At 39.7% G+C, this 18,641-nt stretch overlaps 1 protein-coding gene across 8 annotated transcripts in view; it reads left to right on the top strand.

The window, feature by feature from the left end:
* The window catches only part of LOC134539976 (obscurin), a 570,520-nt gene that overhangs the window by 363,562 nt on the left and 188,317 nt on the right, over positions 1 to 18,641 (top strand). For all 8 annotated transcript variants that reach the window (XM_063382379.1, XM_063382380.1, XM_063382377.1 and 5 more), the window contains 7 exons: positions 2,374 to 2,558; positions 3,336 to 3,463; positions 9,561 to 9,684; positions 11,998 to 12,133; positions 13,128 to 13,303; positions 14,464 to 14,569; positions 16,520 to 16,804. In XM_063382379.1, coding sequence (XP_063238449.1) covers positions 2,374 to 2,558; positions 3,336 to 3,463; positions 9,561 to 9,684; positions 11,998 to 12,133; positions 13,128 to 13,303; positions 14,464 to 14,569; positions 16,520 to 16,804 — 1,140 coding nt within the window. The remainder of the gene's footprint in view (positions 1 to 2,373; positions 2,559 to 3,335; positions 3,464 to 9,560; positions 9,685 to 11,997; positions 12,134 to 13,127; positions 13,304 to 14,463; positions 14,570 to 16,519; positions 16,805 to 18,641) is intronic.

The following is an 18,641-nucleotide window of genomic DNA, read 5'->3' as shown; positions in this document are numbered from 1 at the left end:
GCATCCCACACGCCAGGCGACTACACCGGTGCACCCGTGACCGAAATAATAGGTATACACTCGAGATTCATACCTTATATTTATTTAACATTCCTCATCTCTACATTGTTCATGCGAAGCGGATAAAAAGCCAACGGCAAACAATCGGTTTAGGAGGTGGGCCAGGTCACCACGTGGCGTGATCAAAGAAACGTAACGAACTTAAATTTAAAATGCTCGAGGAGCTTAAATTCTTATTGAAACAGTCTACCACCCGGAGTAGGCCTCGAAGACAGAAAGAAAGCGATTTAGATTAATATATGCAAAACGGATGCTAACAGATCAGATATTACCAAACAATGAAGTCGACGAGGTGCGGGAGCGTCCCACTCCGAGCGGCGGAAGAACAAGACTGACTGGTCAACAGGGTGTCATGGCGTCTTCCAACCCTCGAGTTCCCGTTAGCTTGTTAACTTAACTTAACTAACATAGTTTACCCTTTTAAAAATTAGTAATAATTAAACGACAATTTCTGAGACATACATCTGATTTCATAACAGTATATATACTTAATTAATTATTGTCTAAAGATTATTCGTCGGTAGTTCCTGTAGCGGCCACGTGTGGCGCTGCGCCGTCCTTCCTGTGACTTAAGACTAAACACCGGGCGAAATTATAAAAACACACAATACATAGCCCTTTATTTCTTTACTTATTAATTAATTACTATTTTACGTTCCTGGGCCGTCGCACTGCCTCTAATGCCTCTTGCGGCTCACACACACACATGCACACGTTACCGTGGCGGGCAGTTCAAACAGAGGGTGATGGTGGGAGGGTGGTGGTGCTGGCGGAACAGGGGACACATCGGGCTCAAGGGAGGGCGCAGCCCTGGTTGACGTCAATTGTGTGGCTCATCAGACTGATTGTTCTGTGGTCACTGCAGTTACATACACTTCTTGTGTGGATTGTTATCATTCATTAGGAATGGCACCATTTTTTGGATTTTGAGTTGTACAAGTCAACTAATAGCATTATTCTAAGTTCTTCCCTAAGTTTCAGAATTTCTGCAAGTACGAGATCAGGTCCGGGAATCTTTGTTTCTTGCTAGTCCGATGGCATGCCTTACAAACTTCTTCTTTCTTGATATCTGGGTCAGGATCGCTATCCACATCATCTATTTTTAGTTCCTGTCTTACATCTTCAAAGAACTCTTGGGTATATATATTTTTCTAACTTTTTTTTTCCTTTAACATCTGGTGTAATTTTACCATTTTGGTCAAGCATTGTATGCACATTTTGTCTGCCACTAACAGTTAGTCCTTGGACTTCTTTATGAAGATAAAAACTATCATTTTTCAATTTTAGTTCTATTTCTCAGAATCTTTGCATACACCATTTTTATTTTGCTCTAATTTTTTTTTCTTATAGGTACGTTCATCTCCATTTTTATATGATATCTTTTCCATAATCTCTAGTATCTCATCAGTAATCCACTGCTTTTATTAACTAACTCTTTTTGTTTCAGGATACTTTTACTTCTACATTAGTAGAGTTTTCTGGAGAGAGTTCCAGTTATCCTTGACATCTTCATCCACTACATTTTCCTTTTTTATAAGTTCTTCATGAATGTGTTATTGAAGTTTTTCTGTTATAACTGGGTCTTGAAGGTTGTAGGTGTACATTATATCCTTGTATTTTTCTTACTAGCAGTTTTTCAGCTTGATTTAAAAAATATTTTCCATCAGAAGATTGTGATTTTATGTTGATCTGCGCCAGAATATGTTTTCACTAGGTACTTTAATGGCATTTCGGTATTGTTTATTAATGAGAATGAAATCTACCTGAATTCTAATTTCTAATATGTAATGTTGTTGGTGTTATTGCCTGGTGCTTTCCAAAAATAGAGTGGTCTTTCTTGTAATATAGAGAAGGTGTTTGCAAAATCTTAGTCCTTTTTCTTGACAGTTGACAGAACTGTACGTGTCTCTCCTCTTTCATTCCTAGTTCCCAACAGGAAGTTTCCTACATAATCGGCTTCACGTCCATTGCCAACTTTTGCATTACAGTCCGCCATCGTAAATGTGATCTCACGTTAATGCTTGTTCGGCCTCATCGTAAAAGAGTTAGAGTTCATCACTTCACCACTTGCGAAAATCCAGCCCCGAAACCTGCCTCAAACGGTGTTTTACTTGTTTTCATAGGTATAAAGTTGTAGATAAGCAAGTACATGTAGTTAGCACTTAATATTCTTTATTGTCCGTTCACCGTGTTGCATATACAGGCGCCATAACCGGAACTGACCTTCACCTGTTATCAGTGATGCAAACCATCACCAGCAAGGAAGATGTACAACAAACGGAACCAACACTGCTGTGTCGCGTGTGTCCCCAGCTTCAAGGACGGCCGGCTGATCGGCCCGGGGGACGAGCGCGTGCAGGTGGTGAGCCAGCGCGGGGACAGCGGCTACTACGAGCTGGTGATCGCCGAGGTGCGCCCCGAGGACGCGGGCAGGTACTCCTGCGTGGCCAAGAACTCCTACGGCGAGGCCAGCTGCGAGGGCACCGTCACCGTCACCAGTGAGTAGCGCGTCTCTCTCTCTAGGGCAGTGCTGTACGGCCTCTGGGGATGCATTTGATCTCAGTTCTTTTACACAACCATCATTGAATTATACTTTAGAAAAACATATATTGTGTGCCCCAAATTCCACTATGCTGTGATTCGAAAGAGGTTGGGAAACGCTGCTCTAGAGCATAGACTATTGATTGGATGGACAGTGTGCCCAAGTTGCTTAGAAAAACCTTTGTGGCAGCAACACTGTGTCAGTGCTGCAAAATCTCATATCACTGTGTATTTCTCAGTTTCATTACTGTAAGTGTTCAATATATTATATTAAAATGCACTCCTAAAAGTATAACTCATGGCAGATTGCAGAAACATGCTGATACAGTGTTGCATTGATAATAATTTCAAGTGGCCACAGCGATTGATTCACTCACCTCCTACCAAGGCAACTTGCAACTTGGTTCCGATATCGGGCATGGTAAAACCTGAATTTAATTTTTCACAAGTGAGAAATGTGACGGATATTCTCACAAGCAGATTTTTTTTTTTGGGTTGGGGATGGGGAAGAGTTCAGTTTCCCCTATTCATACATTCCTTCATTGCTCCATTCTAACCTACCTCAGCATCTCTAACGACCTCGATATATATGAGATTATTATAATTCATTCATTCCTTGAAAATTATATAAGAAGAGGGGGTACATGCTAGGGTACACGCGCATCACTTTAGAATGAAATGGCCAGCTTGGCATGTGAGACTGTGTGTTGGAGACCTGTCGTGTCCCGTTGCAGACGACAAGAACATATTCGCCGGGCTGGACAGCTTTGACGACGCGGAGCCCGGGAAGCAGCCGAGCTTCAACTGGTTCAAGGACGGGCAGCCGTACGACCCGCAGGAGAGGTTCAAAGTGCTGTTCAAGGTACGCACCTTCCGCTCGTGTCTGCCTGGTCGCTTGTCCGTCCCGTCTCAACCTGCAACCGCACCAGGACCCAGTCTCATTGTGTGCGTAGACTAGCTGTGGTACCCTGCACTCACCTGTTCCAGGCCTGTGCGAAGCTTTGTCTATGTGAATCAATTGAAGCTCTTTTTAATATTCTTTTTTTAAGTCCCCAAAAAATTAGCCATTTGTTTTACCTGAAGCTTTGGTTGTGATGCAAAGCTAGGTGTTTGATGTGAAGTTAGACATTTGTTGAGAGGCTTTAAAACATTCAAAGCTTAAGATTCGCTCATGAAAGTGTTTATTATTATTATTATTATTATTATTATTATTATTATTATTATATACTTATATGTTTTGCTTGAATGAAGTTGGTTACTTAAATATCAACAGAAGGCTCTCCGTCGCTTCGATGAATACTCAATATTAATATTATGCATGGTTATTAAGTTATTATGTATATAATTTTATTGAAATATGTTATACATAGGGCCCAATTGGTTAATCATTTAATCACTTCAAATATTTCAAACATTTAAAGATTACTTTTTGTTACTTCAATCCTGTAATTTATAAAATAAGTTTAATACAGCCAGGGCTAGATTTTAAGGAATATTTTAACCTGCCCAACGGACAGGTGTAATCGAAAATTTGCCTGTCCGCCATCCAATTTGCCTGTCCGCTGTTTTACCCAAATAAAAAAAATTTCAAAGTCGCTGAAAAAGTGAGGAAAACGGATTTTTGCTATATTTTGCACCTATTTTTATCACACACTTAACATCCTTATTTAATCATCATTTTCAGACAAGTCACTGCACGAATTACTTGGCTGATTCTGTCTTGAACATCTTCGATAAGGAGGCTGAAAGGGTCAACGTTTTCTCTGAACATTATGATATCAGAGATTTATTGCTGGTGCTGGATCAAACTCACTTTCAGAAGGTGACTGTATTTGAACACGCATGAGGGCAGACAGTGTATCATCATTTAGACAGTTTCGCCAGTCTGTCTTTATAGACTTCTGATCCAGATGATTTTGAATGCGTTTCACAGACTTTGCAAAACATTTGTTTTGTTTCTGTGTCGTAACGAACCAAAGAAACTCGGAACACCAAGACGTTAAAAAGGTACGGGACCGGGCGATTTTGTCATATTTAACATTATATTCTGACTTGTCCTCGTCCGTTTTTCTTTTCTTTTCTGGTGGTTTTTAAGCACCAGTAATGAATTTCCACATTGTGTAACGCAGTTAATTAAATACTTAAACAATCGCCGTAACAAGATAAACTGTAAAAGATTACAGTGTCCTCTGTAAACAAGTAATGTTTATTTTTTGATGCAACAGTTGACAGGCGAATTTTCAAGCAGTCTCAGTCACTGCGGCCACTGTCACCTGCATCTGGAGTACGCCGTGAAATGTTAACCACGCGAAAACGCTTTTCTGTTAACAAACTATATTAAAGTAGAGCAAGTAATTAGTAAAGTCGCGATTTATAAAGACAATAAATTTAAAAAATTATATTTTGAAAGTAAACAACGGTAAATTACGTAATTGTTGGCTGCACTGCAACGAAATTAATATTAAAACATGGCAACAAAAACATACATAATCGGTGTGAGACGTTTTGCATCTCTAGCATACGAATACGACTATGTTATGTGAATCATGACGTGAACGTAAGATTTTAAGAATTATGATTCAGAAGATTTCAGCACGGTTTGTACAAAACCTATTTTTTTCCCCGCGGTATACAATAGCCAGAGTCGTCCGTCACAAAAGCGCAGCTATTATTGTTTATTTATAGATATTGTCAAAGATGTTTTATTTGCGGTCGCGGTCGCATAAATGTTATTAATCACCTCTGCTGCATTAGTGCGTGCGAATAACCTTGGCGTCACAAGTTGCACCTGTCCACCGGACAGTTGCCTTTTTTATTTTGCCTGCCCGGACGAGATTTTACCTGTCCCGGGCAGGCGGACAGGCGCTAAAATCGAGCCCTGAATACAGCTTAGCCGAGAACAATATTTCCAATTCGATTCGACTTCGCAGATATCTGAAACATTCAATTTGATATTCACTTTGCATCAAAAAACTAGTACTCAAAAAAGCCTAACGGGTTCTATTTCCATTTTCATCATAAAGCCTTCTGATATTCTTATCTTTGTGTTTATCTACTATGTGTCTGTAAAATCATGTTGCACTTTCGACCTGTCACAGGAAAGCAATGAAACAAGATAGATAGAAATGTGAAATCTCCAAATAAAAGGTGCACCCTCCAATAATTTGCATTTTATTTGGAGATTTCAAATTTCTATCTATCTTGTTTCATTGCTTTCCTGTGACCAGTCGAACGTGCACCATGACTTTATGGACAAACTGTATATCTGCAGTCTTATCGCCATATATTGGTAGGAAAACTATTTTAGCTTTGTAACTTTTATTGTAAGATTTAAAATTAATAATATTTGCAAATCAAATCTTTATTGAAACTTTTAATATTGGCTGTGGGGTATTCCTAATTGCTATCACTATTGCAACTTGTTTTTTTCAATGCATTTAAATGACGTAAAAACATAGATTTACAGTAGAATCTCGTTATAGCGAGCACGGTAATAGCGAGAACACGGCTATAACGAGGTATTTTTGAGGAATTTACGGCGTGAGAGCTTGAAGCGCGCTTTTGTTATTTGTCTGCTTTATCTCCACCCCTCTCGCTCGCCGCTAGACATCTTGCCGTTGACGCCTGTCACATTCTTCAGCCGTGCAGTCGCCACCTAAGTGCGTGGCTTTAAAAATGGAATCCCGTCCTTTCTTTATTTTATCAAACTTCCGTTAGTTATCTGTACCGTGTGTAGACAAAGTTTGATATTGGAACAGAAACAACGTAAGAAAGTATTTTTTACAAATTAGAAATATGTATGTTTTTGTTTTTATAATCGCGTATATTTTCACGTTTTTTTTGTTGTTATCTTAAAAGAGATAATATTAAAAAGCCGATCTAATGAGATTTAATTGTTTCTTGGTTAACAAAAACTATTAATTGTTTATATTCTATTTATTATTATTTACGCGACGTCATACTGTACGCGTACGCAATACGACTGGATTCGTTGCTGCAACATAACATAGCAAATTATGCGGTATCAGAAGTAACGAGTAACGTAACGATAGTAACGAGTACTAATTGTTATAGTAACGAATACATACGGGTACGTATTTTTTCGTTACTTTTACACCTCTAGTAGGCACTACCGTATTTATTTCCGAATCGCTAGGACAGTTTTCTTGTAACTTTTGTTTCGGTCAGTTGTTGGGGTATTTGTCCGGGAAAGGGGTGGTGATGGTTTGAGTTTAATCCCAAATTTATTTTCTAAAAAAGTTGACAGGTTTCTATAAATGAAAAAGTATAGTTTTCCAGCGACTATTTCGTTTGAGGCGTACGTGCGTTGCCGCAGCCGCACTCCTGCTATTTTGTAAGGAATTAAATCGTCGCGCTACACTAGCACCACCTGTTAGTAACATCCCGAACCAACATGGCCGCAAGCAGACAGGCCGCGTCGGCAATAGATAGCAGGACAATGCTGCGTCGGCCGGGGGCTGAGATGCTATACTTACGTGGCGTGGTAGGGTATTCTGGTTATTTTGACGCAATCGGTGATCGCATCCGTACTTATGGGGTATCGTTTTAAAGAGAATTCACACATCTGCTCACAGAAATTAAGATTTCGTTAATATAACCTGTTATTTTCCAATTATGCAGGTTTAAACACAATTTTAATGCTATTTTCGGTTAATTTTTATTTTTTGGGGGCCAAAATTTGTCCAATTCTGTTATAGCGAGGATCAAACCCGGAACCGTGACACCTCGCTATAACGGGACTCTAGTGTATTTGTAACAGTTTTTTTCAGCGTAAGCCAAGAAAGCAGTCTTTTTGGTTTTGGTTATCTTCTGATTTAAGTTACAAATAAAGTTAATATCTTACTTTTTTTTTCCAAACGTAGTCTTTGTCCATGGGTAATAATGGAGCTTTATAAAAGTAAAATAATTTTTGAAATTGGTCTCGTAGTTTTTGAGTTTACTTTTTACCAACAAACTCGCACTGGGTCTTTATAATATTAGAATAGATTATGAACCTTTGCCCAGGTAGATTTCCATCTGTAAAGATTGAGTTGTGTGACTGCACTGTGGCTCTTTCCACCCCTTCTCTGCTGTATCTCGACTGCCAAACATGCGCTGTGATCCCCTTGTCCCTCCTTCATCCCCTCCCAATATTCATATCCATCTCTTGACTTGATTGCTCCCCACCACTAGTGCTGTCTGACCGGGTCAGACGGGAAACTTAAAATACACACATCTTCCTTTACACGCCCGAATTTCGCAGTTTTGTAATTCCCGTGTAGTTATTTTCGCAGGTCCAGGTGACTATAACTAAAGTGAAGGGTTGTGTGGGATTGGTCAGCCACAATATTACCACAAAATAATTTTCATCCTCCCCAGAAGCAAAATTATGAATTTGCAGGAACGTGGATTTATCGGGCGTGTGACGGAGCATGTGTGTATCTTGGGCTTCCCGAACTCAGGCAGCCTTCTCCTCGGCAGAGCAGGACTCGGCAGTTGCATTCCGATTGGTAGATGTTGGCTTTGTTGGGGCGAATGGCACGAGTCGTATCATCCTACTTGTTAAGCTTTTCAAAGCTATGTTCTGTTCAAATTGATTTTTAATTTTTGAAGTTATATTCCTTCAGCTGTGTTGAGAGTGAAAATTTTGGTGTGCAAAAAGAATGTGTTTGCACTATGCAACAGAAATTTAACATGCATGTTTGTCCAGTATCCTCATATGCATATATTTTTAGTATTGAACTTATAACGACAACTACTAGTAACTATTTTTTATATACTGATAATTCTTAAATTTGTTCTTTTTTTATACTAGTATGGTACTTTTTATACAGTTTTCATGGTTTTTTAATTTAAAAAAATTCTTCTATCTCTTAATGGAAAAGGATCTTATTTGTTTGTGACCAATTGCCGGAAGCCAGATTTTTTCACAGGTTGTTTGAATGCGAGAGTTTGGAATGAGACAATGTTGATAGCCTGCGTGGATCTAGTTATTGCAGTTTAAGTGGATGTATACCCTATCCTTGTGCCAACATTTTGCATTGGTACTCTTTATTTATTTCAATTTTGTGACCATTATTGGATTACTTGTAATATTGTAACATTTGTAGATATTTGAAAATGGAATTGTCACCACTCACCACCTCTGGCTAGCTCAAAATTAGGTGATGAAGGAACATACAGGTTTTTAGCAGGTCACAACAAATTTATACGCAATGTTTGATGTATTACCTGTTATTTTTTAATTCATGTAAAAATCACAATATTCTGGACAACAGAACGCAAAACAAAAATTAAACTGTACATCGAGGAAAAATCAAACATGGAGCCATCGCCCGACCACGGCCTGCTCGGCCCGGTGCTCGAACGATGACTAACTACACAGCCTTCCTTCCGTTTGTGCGGGCAGTGTCCTGGGCTCGCTGACGTAATTCTCAGCCAATCACGGCGCATGGCAACAGAAACTTCAACGAAATGCTTACTTCTGTTCCCACGACGCAGCAATTTTGTCTCTTTCTCACACTTCCGTGACAGTGACTCACACGGCTAGCATGTGAAACAAAGCCTCTGTCATGGAAATAACGAAGGAGGATTATGTCAGCGTGCCTGCCCACAGAAAGAAACCAGCAAAAAAAAAAATTTCTTGGAAAATAAACTTATGAATTATAAAAATAAAAACAATAAACCCTGTGAAATATTTTCACAATAACTTCGAAAAAGAAAAAACTTTACATCATTTGAAAACATAACCTGAAATATGACAAAAAATTTATAACAAATTTATTCTTACTGGATTGCATGGGCTGTAAGCTGGGTTGTTGCAGAGTATACAGAGGCAAATGACGAAGTGTTCTGATCGAGTGTCAGGTCATGTGTGGTCCTGCTCGTGTGGGTGGGGAAGGTGGGGAGACGTCGGGCCCAGGTGGCGCCCCCTGGCACGGCCCTCGCCGGTGTTGCAGGACGAGGAGGACTCGCTGGCCCTGGTGTTCCAGCACGTGAAGCCGGAGGACGCCGGCTTGTACACGTGTGTGGCCTCCACCACCTCGGGCAAGATATCCTGCAGCGCGGAGCTCACCGTGCAAGGTAGCGCCCGTCGTGCACTCTCACGTCTTTCTCACAGCTGCTACATTAATACACGTGATACTTCTTAAGGGGCAGAGCAGGATAAATGAGGAGGCTCGGATTGGAACGTCCCAGCATGTAGTGAACCTTTGTATAATCAGGTTGCTCGATTGGTGCAATTATTTTACGCCATTGCCGATGAGCTGAGCTGAGGTCTCGTCGACAAACACAAATCTCCCGGGTGGCAGTCTGAGAATGAGACGACGGCATCCATGTCTACCAGCTTCGGTGGTGGTTTCTATAACATAACTAGGTAAAGAAATGAGCTGCTCCACTTGTTAGCGGCAGCGGCTTGTGCAGATATTTTGTGGCCAAGGCAGACAGAGATCTGCCTTGGGGCTTGCTATCTCTCGCACAATGAAAGGGGTATATTTAAATAGAAAGTCTGTAATAGAGCACTGTTTAACCTGTTTTAAACTAAGTAACATTTTTTAACATTTCATTACTTATTACTAGTGATGTGTCAGTTATACTTTTTTTCCTGGTTCTCGGTTTTGTTCTGGTCCTTAAAAATCGGTTTTTGGTTCTCAGTTTCAGGTTAACATTCACACAATTTCTAGTCACACAAAAGATACAGTTTTCCCTAATAAATGGTGTGTTTGTTCATTATGATTTATCATCTTTCCACTTTACCATAATCAAACCTCAAACAAGTCACTTATCCCCTAGGTAGGTGCTTCACGTCTCGCTAGATGGCTGAAGCAGGCACTGTAGAAACATCCTGTGCCACAGCATTATCTAGTAATGCATATTAACAACTTTTTTCGTTGGGCCAGTATTTAATTTGGGCGCAACACTATAACATCGCTTTAAGAAAAATGTTAATACAAGAGAATAAGTTTATTATTAAAAATAAATAATAGAGACTAATACTATAGTAAAGTAACACCAACCCAAAACAATGCCAAGTGGTGTATGGCTGTATCAGAATACATAGGGTTGCATCCACAGCACACACATCCCTACATCCCTTAGCAAATGCAGTCACAATGTAAAGGATGCATTATTTCTAAGGGACGGATAGTACGTAAATGCTTTTACTACTAGCACCACCTGTTGGCAGTTGGTCGTACTTATGTTCACATAGCTTTTTTGAGTTTTGATATCTATGAATATTCAGAAAAAACATAAATATCAATAACCAATTTAAAAGATTTAATTTGGCGTGGATGTTATTAAAGTTAGCGATCAAAATAAAAATATTTTGTGAATCTGAAATTGTAAAACATACTTACATATAATGAGCATTAAATTCCTCTGTAAGTTTAAATTAGCCTTTCAATAATTTTTATTAACATTTCTATTGGTCTCCATTTGAGTTATCACGTACGCTTGTAACGTTTTGAATAAATCATATGCTGAAAATCTGAATTAATATTATATGCAAACAAAATAAAACATTATTCCAAAATTAATGGATGTAGGGACGCATTAGGGGATGCGAGCATCACATCCCTAGAAATCTTGATTTAGTGGACACATAGGGATTCATCGACATCTTGTGAGAATTCGTAAGCAACGCAGAGATGGCCGCGTCCACTACGATGCACTTCTAATGGATCCCTTAGCTAAGGGATCCATTAGGCTCATATTCGGATGCAGTTTATGTATTATAATGGGCAAGGGATGGAACCCCCAAGTTAACAGAGGTCTGTTAACACATGATATGTTGGTTGAGCTGGATAAGTGATGTAGGGCTGCAAAAGTAGTAGGAAACACCTACTGTTAATTATTATTTAGTCAACTTTAAATTATTGTTATTTATTCTTAAGTTAAGTTTCAAAAGTATATTGAGCCTGTGTTATTTTTCCTTGGGTCTACTTTTAGTTGAAAGAGGGATAAGAAGAATGTTGGCATCATAGCACAAAAAACTCTTTTTTTTTTTTTTTTTTTTTTTTGTGGAGGGGTAGATGGAGAGGGGGGGGGGGGGGGGAACTCGTGCTGGGCTTGTCTTTCCAACTGGCAACTTTTGTAAAAATGACTTCACCGTGCCTGTCGAGTGAAGTGACACCGACGACTCACGAAGCAACTGACGTACGTCGATAGCTGTTGAGAGTACAGCAACTGACCCAGCTTCGGATGGCAGGGGTGAAGGAAGAAGGGAAGGAAGGTTATAAAAAGGGTTGAGTGGTAGGAAATAATACCTCCCAGATAGAAGGCAATCAGAAATTTTGGAAAAATATCACCCTGGAAAATGGCTATTTCATGAAAGCTCTGGAGTAAATTGTTTTTTGTTAACCGTGCAGTTTGTGTTGTATCCGAGGGGTTGTGCAGGCTCGGTGAACCAGCTGCTGAAGGAGCCGCAGCCTCCCAAGGTGTCCGGCGAGGCAGAGTCCGTGGAGGTCAGCGTGGGCAGCTCCGCCATGATGGAGCTCAAGGTGCAGGGCTTCCCCAAGCCGGAGGTCAAGTGGTGAGCACTCCGTCACCCTCTGTCACGTCGCCACACTCTTCTTGCAGTGGGGGAGCGTGACTCAACACGCCATCGCCAGTTTACACTGCATGTCACATGTGAACCTCGAGAACGGACAAAAAATATGATCACACAGACAAACAGAAAACAAGCCAAAATCAGCCATTTTCATATTTACTTCCACGGAGTTCTGGGGGCAGTATATGCATTAAAATTTTGACATCGGCTGATTTTATCTTGTTTTCTGTCTGTCTGTCTGTCTGTCTGTGGTTAAGGTTTATCTATAACTAGCAATCACTATGGTAAAAAAAAAATTTTAATCATCAGACTCTTGTAGGTGAGAGTATGCCGAATTGGTAGGAAGCTTGAGAGAAAGAGATGGTGTCAACACAAAGCACTCGAGAGTTTGTAAGTACACCACTATCAGGAAATCATGACACTACGGCTCTTTCTTGTGTTGTTATCTAGTGATCACAGGCGCTGTAGACCTCCACTCTGCTCTGTCGGGGCTAGGTCCCTCCAGGCTTTACTGAGGCAGAGGGTCGCCATTACCCTCTTGATGTCACTCACCCAGTACAGACGCTGTCATCCCATGGGGCACTTGATATTCCGCTTCCCCTTGAACGTCTTTCTCCCCAGTCTGTCTTGGGGCATGCTGGTTACGTGGTCCACCCACTGCATCCTTCTGCTTTCCTTTTATCGCTGGATCACAGGTTGTCGTTTTGTCTTCTCCATTCTCCATTCAAAGAAACAGGGTTCGAATCCCTGTTCGAGCATTCTGGTTTCAGTTTGCCCTGGTTTCTTGAACTGATTGCAGGCAAGTGCTGGTAGGATCCTTACTACAGGCCACGGTAGATTCCTCTTCAGATATTCCTGGTCTGTGTCGTTGTTCTGGGCTATCGTCTCTGATGAAGTCGTTGTCAGCGACGTGTTGAGTACAGATCAGACACTTTTAAGAATCCAGTGCAAAGCACAAGTGTTGTGTGCGCCCCAGGACAAAGGACGGGAAGGCGGTGGAGGCGGGCGGACGGATCCGCCTGCTGTACGAGGACGAGGAGACCATGTCGATGATCATCAAGGGCGTGACGACGGAGGACGCCGGCAAGTACAAGGCCGTCGCCAAGAACGACCTGGGGCAGGACTCGATGGAGATGGAGCTGCTCGTCAAAGGTCCGTCACAAACAAGTGCCCCGTGCTTGGAACTTACATACAGTAATCCTTTTTATGAAGTGTCACAAGGTACAAAGAAATTCAATAGGAGTCTGCGAGTTTTTAGAAAAATGTTCATTATTCTGGAATAATTTTATATTCATTTTAACATTTAGTAATCAAATAATTTCTTGATTATTCATTACTAATACATATAGCAAGTTGGCTGAAAACTTTGTTTTCTATGGAAAACCTTTTCTTTTAACTTTAAAAACCAATTTTTGTTAGGAAATTACAGTTTAATTATTTAATTAACAAGAATATGAATTTGTCAAATGTATAAATTCTCTTTCAGACACGTTCTCAATTATATGTTTGGTCACTGCTGTGTAGCATGTATGAAAATGTAGCCAGTGCTGGTTTGGCATCATGTTTGTTTAGGTTTTTGCCTGTATAGAGTGCGTGCTTGTAGTTGAGTATCGATATTGATAGTTCTGCTATTGCATTCAGCGCACACACTCTGTCTCCACTCTTTCATGGTTAGTGTGTACCAGGACAATAGTTATCTGTAAGCTATGTTAGTTTAATCTCGCAGTTCAGTCACGGTTTCAGTTGTCTGTTTAGTTCAAGTTGCTACAAAATAATATTTTTGTTTCATAATATTTATTTACTAGTTATATGGAGTAAACTAAAATTGATATTAAACGCAAAATTAGAATATTTGTTTGATGTGTAAATTCTCTTACAAAAACTATTTAAGCACCTCAGTTTTTTGTATGCTTCTATCCAACTTCATAAAACAACAAAGAAATAATAATTCAATAAAAAATTTAAGCTTTTTGTTGGTTTTTAAGTGTCTTATTTTGGTCATGGCTTGAGTATTGATGGTATATTAGTAGGCTATTATACATTAAATTTTTCTTTAATGTAAAGTGAAAGTTTTTGATGAAAAATGAATACATAGAGGTAATGAGGTACATATATATTAGATGAGTTTTAATGTTTTCCCTCAATTTACACTTCCCCGCATTTTAAACTTTTTTCTGCAAGCAGCAACGTCCCTCTACCTGCTAATTCTGCCACCGTGAATCCTAGTATCCCGACATTAAATTTCAATTTCTTTGTCTCTCTGGTAAGCCTTGCGTGGTGAAGGGTGATGGAAGTTGTGTGTTCAATTCCAGCGCCGCCCAAAATCAAGACGAAGGTGTCGGACAGCTCGTGCATGGAGGGGGAGTGCTACAAGATCACCGTCGAGGTCGAAGGCTGCCCGGAGCCGGACGTGAAGTGGTGAGCCCCGGCTCCCGCGCAGGGTTTCACTGGCGACTGCACGTTGTTTCCGCTCGGAGCACGCGCCTGCCTCGAGTGACCAGAGAGTGCTGACCGGCACTACAGCGTGTCTCATCCTTAGATTGCAGTTGCATTTGCAATGGAATATACTCATTTATATCCGCCCTTTAGTCCTGTCCTTGATTCAGTGTTGCCTGTTGCCACGGGTATCCAAGGAGTGCAATAGTTTTAAATACAACATTATAATGAAATATTTTGCTTTAATTTACCAAAATAAAATAATTTAAACAAAAATTTTTAATGAGAAGTTCAGAAAAAAAATTGTTGTTTGCATATTTCTTCAAGAGCACCATCTGGTAATATTCAATTCTCAAGGAAACGGAATATTTGTTATATCTTTTAATGTCAAAAACTTTGGCTCTGTTTGACCATGGGAGACTATTAATGGAATGCCTTGTTATTAATAGAGGCCAACTGCTATAAATAGTTTATCCTGGTAAGTAATCATAAGAATGGTATTAAGAATTAATTTTTTTTTTCTTTAAGAATATGTACAACTGTTATAATAGTATCAATATATACTCATTTTTGTCTTAGAAAAAATCAACAAATAGTAAAATTTAAAATATAGCCTACTAAAATTATATTTGTTGATACTATACAAACTAAAAATTAAATGTTAGCAAGTCGGGTTGGGTAGTAGGTATCAATCTGGCAATAGTGGATACCATTTACTCTCTTTTGCAACCTAAGCTGAGACTGACTATAGTAGTCACGGAGAGGAAAGTTTTATGGTTAAAAAAAAAAGGGGGGGGGGGGAAATAGCGATGGGCCAAATCCCAGCTTTCTACAATCTAAAACTTGAATTGGAATCACAAAGAGTACCCTTAAATTTACACCCCAAATCCATATCCAGTTTTAAAAGGTCATAAATAAAACATTATAAAATAAATTAAGGATTTAACTATGGTGTTGAAACATTTTAAAACTTTAAATGTTCATTTCTTGAACTAATTTACCAATTCATTACCTACATGTTGTAATTTTATTTACACAATTACTTATAAAAAATACAAAATATTTTGGGATCAGTACTAAAACTTCAGAGTTGTCAGTGTTGAATTGTTAGATTTACATTTCTTCCGTTTTTTTTTTTTTTTTTTAATATTTTTTCTCCTATATTAGATCTTTAGAATATTAAATATTTTATGGTATTCGTATTGGAGAATTTGATTATTTAATTAGCTTTCAAAAAAAAAATCAGGGATTTTTATATTTTCATTTTATATATAGTTGAAAATTACATTATAGTAAAATGGTTTTGATTATGTATCTTTATTTAATATCAAATATGCTTATTAACCTATATGAAAAATAAATTGAAATTATTTGTTTGAATTTTGTTGCATACTGAAACAAATATTTACTAAGAACAAACAAATTTTTACTGAGTGCAGTCTGAAGATAACTGTTGTTAGACAAAATACTGTATTTATCAAAAACAAATTGATAATTTTTACCAAAACTACTGAAAATAAAAGTGGGAGTGGAATTACAATCGCAAACTTGAATATTGCTGGCTGTAAAAATGCAATTTAACAGTGATGAGGAAAGCTTAGCAAAAAAACTACAATCTCTGCATAGTGACTGTGTCACTTATGCCCCTTAAGACTGTTTTTAATTACAACCTCCTTAAACTTTTAGGTAGATTTCAAAAAAATACTGCCCATCGTAGCCATTACCATGGTGCGACTTTTGGAAAAAAATTTATATAGTTTTTAGTTTCATGGTCCATAGACCCCAAAACCATAAACTCAAAAGTTTATATAGACACACACACACACGCACACATGCATGCACATACACATGCACTTATTGTGCAGTACATATTTACCAGGACCATACTGCGAGAGCCTTGCAGCTCACGTTGTGGTTGGCCACTGCCTGCAGGTACAAGGACGGCCAGCCAATCAGCGGCTCCGACAGGGTGTCGGTGCGGAAGGAGCGCAGCGGGGTGTACACCCTCTCCGTCGACAAGACGCGGCTGGAGGACTCCGGCTCGTACTCCGTGGTGGCGTCGGGCGACGACACCCAGACCTCGGAGTTCTGGAAGTTCTCCGTGAACGCCCCGCCCCGCTTCGTCAAGGGCCTGGGCAAGAGCCTGGACGTCAAGGAGGACGACACAGTCACCTTGGAGGTCAAGGTCGAGGGAGACCCGCGGCTGGAGGTCAAGTGGTGAGTCCGCTCACCAACAACGACATTTTCATTTTTAATGTAACTATTCAAATCTAATTTTTCACATTGACTCATCATTTTAGTTTGTTCAAAAAGAGTAACCAATTTCAGTTTTACTGAATACAAATATTTCATTTTCAGTAATTTATTAGACATGAACTACTTCTGTTAGCTTGCTACCAGCTTAATTTGGTTTATACATGACAATGTATGTGTTAAACCATTGGTTCTATGGCCCTTTCAGAGCTTTAGCCTATTCCACTACCCCCGTCAATCAGAACAATATTTGTACAATTTATGTCAAAAATGCATTATTATTGTCACGTGTTTCCTTAGGTATGTTGTTTTGGGTTTCTTAACCGGGTTTATTTTGCCATGGTGGGAGATTTAGTTGCACATCCAACTCACGTTCTGAGAGTGCTATCCCTCCCGCTTCAACCGTGCTGCTCTTCCACCTGGGTTGATTACTCGATCTCCATTTGAAAAAAGGAGTTTACTGACAGATACCGCGTGGAGCTGGGGATAGGATCTGAGTATGGGTTGTTAGTCTCTCATGGCCTGCGTCCAGGAGAAGAGAGATGCACTGAGCCCCATTTGCCTGGCTTTAATTCATTTACATTTTACACACCTGGCTAATGGATGAAGAACAGTGTAGTTTGTAACCATAATGTAACAATTGAAATACAAAATTCATCAACTCATACAGTAAATGTATTGTGTAAGTTTTTCAAGCTTAATTTGAAGATGCAACTTGTTCACAGGCTATAGAGATGGCGAGCATAGGTACCTAAATTTCCCAGGGGCCCTGCTCTTGACACTGTCTGAATAATTCCGCTAGAGGAATGACTGAAGTCGGATAGAAATTTGCTAAACCTTATTCTTGAACACTTGCTAGCTGAATTATGTATCGGATTGACGTCACAAACTGTCGGAATTATTCCGCCACCTACTTTGCTGGTGAAATCCGCGCTAGAGACTTGAGAGCTTGTTGTTCTTCGGAACTTCAATGTAGAATATGGAGGCTCTGTGGTGGTTCTGAAACACTTTGAAATCGTGTGGATGGTTGGTCAAGTTAGGTTGGGTACATTTAAATTCTGTGAAATAGTGCAGTTGGCTACAGTAGAATCCCGCTTATGCGACCCCTCACTGTTTCCGGAAAAACGGTCTTATAAACGGAATGGTCGCAATAGAGAATTCGGGGTGTCACCGCATCGTCGGATACATCGTGTGAATGCCGCTCGGGCAGTGTCTAGCCGAGCTCGGCGCGTCCACTATCGCAAGAAAAGCCGTCTCAGCTGTCATGTTATCTTACCCGCCCGCACGAAAAGCCGCTGAGGTAGCTTCTGCAAGAGCCAGGCTGGCGGTAGCGGCGGCTTATCATACGTGATGTGACGCTTACCTCTCCCATCCCCTGCTAATTCTTCAAGGCTCATCCCTCCCAGAGCCACAAACCATCTAAAAACACGGTCCCCCCCCCCCTCCTTTTTAACAACTAACATTTCAACATATTCCCTCCCTTATTTCAACCTTCTGCGTGAGAAACTGTCAGCATCCTCCTCCCCTCCCACACCGCGTGCGGCAAAAGCCAGGTTGTACATTCCATTCTCGGTAAAATAAATATTTTTATGGGCTTATACAACTGTCCTTCGCCGTTAATAAATACTTTATAAGTTATTATTAGGGCCAATGAAAAATGGTAAATAAAAAAGGCCCATTTCGGTGAATAAAAAGAGTTGTTTCGGTGGCAAATTTCGGTGAAAAAAAAAAATTGTTTAGTTAGAAAAAATAACTATTTCGTCATTATAATTTTATACACATGTATATGTTTGATGGAATA

The sequence above is a fragment of the Bacillus rossius genome, chromosome 16 (genome assembly GCF_032445375.1).
Source record: "Bacillus rossius redtenbacheri isolate Brsri chromosome 16, Brsri_v3, whole genome shotgun sequence".
NCBI lineage: Eukaryota > Metazoa > Arthropoda > Insecta > Phasmatodea > Bacillidae > Bacillus > Bacillus rossius.
This window is presented reverse-complemented; position numbering and strand designations above follow the sequence as displayed.